We start from the raw sequence: 3,396 nt of genomic DNA, 5'->3' as shown, positions 1-3,396 counted from the left end.
GAAAAAAAATGCTCAAAGTCAGTAATCATCAGAGAGATGCAAATTAAAACTACAATGAGGTACCACCTCACACCTATCAGAATGGCTACTATCAATAAATTAAGAAAAAGTACTGGCGAGGATGTGGAGAAAAGGGAGCCCTTGTGCACTGCTGGTGGGAATACAGACTGGAGTAGTCACTGTGGTAAACAGTATGGAGTTTCCTCAAAAATTAAAAATGGAATTGTCTGTTGACCCAGTGATCCCACTTCTGGGAATATATGCTAAGAATCCTAAAACACCAATCAGAATTTTTGCATCCCCATGTTTATAACAGCATTGTTTACAATAGTCAAGATCTAGAAACAGCCTAAGTGCCCATCAGTAGATGAGTGGATAAAAAAAACTATGGTACATTTACACAATGAGGCTATATAAAAGAAGGAACTGTTATTCTTTGGGACAGCATGGGTGGATCTGGAGATTATTATGCTAAGCCAAATAAGCCAGTCAAAGGAAGACAAATGCTATAAGATCTCTCTAATATGTGGAATCTAAGGAACAATATTAACCAAGGAACAAAATGGAATCAGAAGCATGGACACACGGGACATACTGGCTGAGGTCTGAGGGGGTGTGGGTGGGAGTGACTGTCTAAAGGAGATGAGGGATTAACTAAAGAAAACACACACACACATATATATATCCCATGGACCCAGACAATAGTTTGGTGAAGCACAAGGGAGAGGGAGGCGGGTGTAGAGGTGGGCAAAGGGTGTCGGGAGGGGGACACCTGCAATAATATCTACATTAAATATTTTTAATAGAAACAAACAAAAAAAGATAAATTTAAAAATCACTACCTACTCAATCAATCATTAGACTCCACATATACTAGTAAGTGAGATCATATTGGATTAGGATTTGTCTGACTGGTTTGTTTGACTCAGCATAATAATCACCAGGTCCACCCATACATTTTTGCCAATTGAGAAATGGGGGAAAAGAGCAATGCCAGGCCGCATCAGGGTTTTATTTCTTTCATGAAAGCTCTCAGGGAAGGTGGCCAGACTAGGAACCCAGGTAAGGGTGTGGAAAGACAAGGTGTCCATCCAAAGGCGACTACAAGATGAGGCGGCTCCAGGAGGCTCATTTCCTGTTACTAATGGAGGTGCTCAAAGAACTACCAAGACAGAGTAAAGAGCCAAACATATAGTGCTGTAGATCCAAATTTTGGCCACAGTCAATGTCCCTGTAACTTGTGGGAGGAAAGTGGGGACAGCATATTCTATTTGCTCCACAAAGAGACATTCTCCTCTCCAAGAACCTTTCCCTCCATCCTTTTTTAAAAGAGAGGTTTCACTTTCAACTTCCTGTGAAAAAATAATCTGCAGCTTGTTAAGATTCCATGAGGCAAAACTCTGCTTAGTAGACGGGGACAGTGGCATAACAATGCTTACGATTTCTAATACACTTTTTATCCAAGCACACCAAGCAATTCAGTCTCATTTGAGAACAGAAAGAAAAATTAGATATTTTTATTGTTTGTAGGTGCATAATAAATTAAACTGGCCTCAGTCAGAGAGTCTTTAGTAGAAATAAATCCAAGCTCACTCTCTAGAGAGCTAGGAAATAACCATCTGGCATCCTGGCCCCACCAGGTACACGTGACCTGTGATCCCACCTAAAACTGACCTGTGAAGAGAAGAGACCCTTTCAGCAGGTCTTTCCCCACCACTTCTTTTTTCAGGAACGCAAACTCCTCCATCAAGAGCTCAATATGTTCCTCATGCAAGACCTTCCCTGTGACGACAAAAATGGAACAGAAAGGCAATCGTCATCAATTGCATAGAGCTGTGCATCCCAGAGCATGAATCTGTTTCCCCAGCACAGAAGGACATACAGACCTCAAAACCAATTTGGGAACACTACACCTTTAAACACCCCCGCTGTAGGTTGTGCCAATTCTAAAATTACAACAGGAATAACAATCTAAGAAAGCAAGATTATATCCACCTGCCTCAAAGGCAAGATGAGATCAGGAAAATATCAGAACGGTGTAGCATAAAATTCTAAGACACAAAAAGAAGAAAAGGGGTTGTGGAGATTAAAGGAAAGAAGCTAGAACTAGACTTTATTTCAAAGAACTGAAAAAAACAGATGACTTTTTAAATTATCTGGGTTAGAGGGAAAATAAAACCTTAATATTTATATATATATATTTAATTCTAAAAGAAAACCATTAAAAAAATTTTGCTCTAATGGCTTTTTCATATCTAAGCCAGGAATTTCATAACAACCCAAACTATTTTGTAATTAAGTGCAAAGTGTGGTTATGATCTACACTTTCATTGAAACAAAGAGCCACTGGAAGATACTCACCAACCTTTGCTTAAGCCAGACTCACAGAAAACACTGCAGAACTTACTGGGCTTGTTTTGCACCTCACTGAATGGGCGGGAAGTCTTCGGAGTCTCCAGAGAGTGAGGTGTGTGGGAGAGTCAGATTCCTCCCACCCACTCCTACCCCATAAATAATGTCAGAGCTTCTTACAGTGAACAGCCCTTCTCTCCTGTGGGTGATTCTATCATGTGCATGCGCATTAGCGGAGGCTGGGCATCTGGGAAGTTTAACCATGTTTCAGAGCATGCTGTATTCTCTCCAGCACTATTTCTATATTTCCATTTCTGCATTTCCATGTCCATGGTCATTAAGAAAATTTTATCTTTCAACTGCATCTTTGGATGTTTTTCTATCATTCAATTAATGCTCTACTGTGATAAATGTGGCAACCACGGTATACACATGTATTCACGAATGCACGCGCGCACACACACACACACACATCCATATACATATTTTCTTTAGGTCAGTTCACTGAAAGGACTTAGAAGCAAAGATAACTGAAAAGAAAAAGCAATGAGCACACCTAGCTTATAAATATTGGCATCAAAATATCAGTGGCTGGAGGTGTTGATGGACAGGCACTCCAGGGGAGTCATGGGGGACAGTCCCTCAGCCTGCGGTGACAGATACATTTGAAGCTATAAAAATAAGGAAAATAAATGATAAGAAAAGGAAAGTAAATGTCAACATTGATGGACCTAGAGGGTATTATGCTAAGTGAAACAAGTTAGACAGAGAAAGACAAATATCATATGATTTCACTTATATGTGGAATCTAAAATAAAAAAAACAAAAACACTCATCGATAACACTCATCGATACAGAGAAGAGATTGGTGGTTGCCAGAGATAGGAGGTGAGAAGTAGGCACAGAGGTAAAAAAGATGGTCAAAAAATACAAACTTCCAGTTACAAGATAAATAAGTTTGGGAATGTAATGTACAGCATGGTGACTACAATTAGTACTTACCTGTGTATTTGAAAGTTGCTAAGAAAATAATTCTTTGTAGTT

General features: G+C 39.6%; 1 protein-coding gene across 1 annotated transcript in view; it reads right to left on the bottom strand.

Annotated features, from left to right (window-relative positions):
• BLVRA (biliverdin reductase A) overlaps positions 1-3,396 on the bottom strand; it is a gene marked incomplete at its 5' end in the record, with an annotated part of 56,999 nt that overhangs the window by 15,866 nt on the left and 37,737 nt on the right. The window contains one exon of the mRNA XM_015561291.1: positions 1,675-1,782. Coding sequence (XP_015416777.1) covers positions 1,675-1,782 — 108 coding nt within the window. The remainder of the gene's footprint in view (positions 1-1,674; positions 1,783-3,396) is intronic.

This window comes from Myotis davidii, unplaced genomic scaffold (genome assembly GCF_000327345.1).
Source record: "Myotis davidii unplaced genomic scaffold, ASM32734v1 scaffold276, whole genome shotgun sequence".
NCBI lineage: Eukaryota > Metazoa > Chordata > Mammalia > Chiroptera > Vespertilionidae > Myotis > Myotis davidii.
Note: the sequence above shows the minus strand (reverse complement) of the source record. Positions and strands in the feature narration are given on the sequence as shown.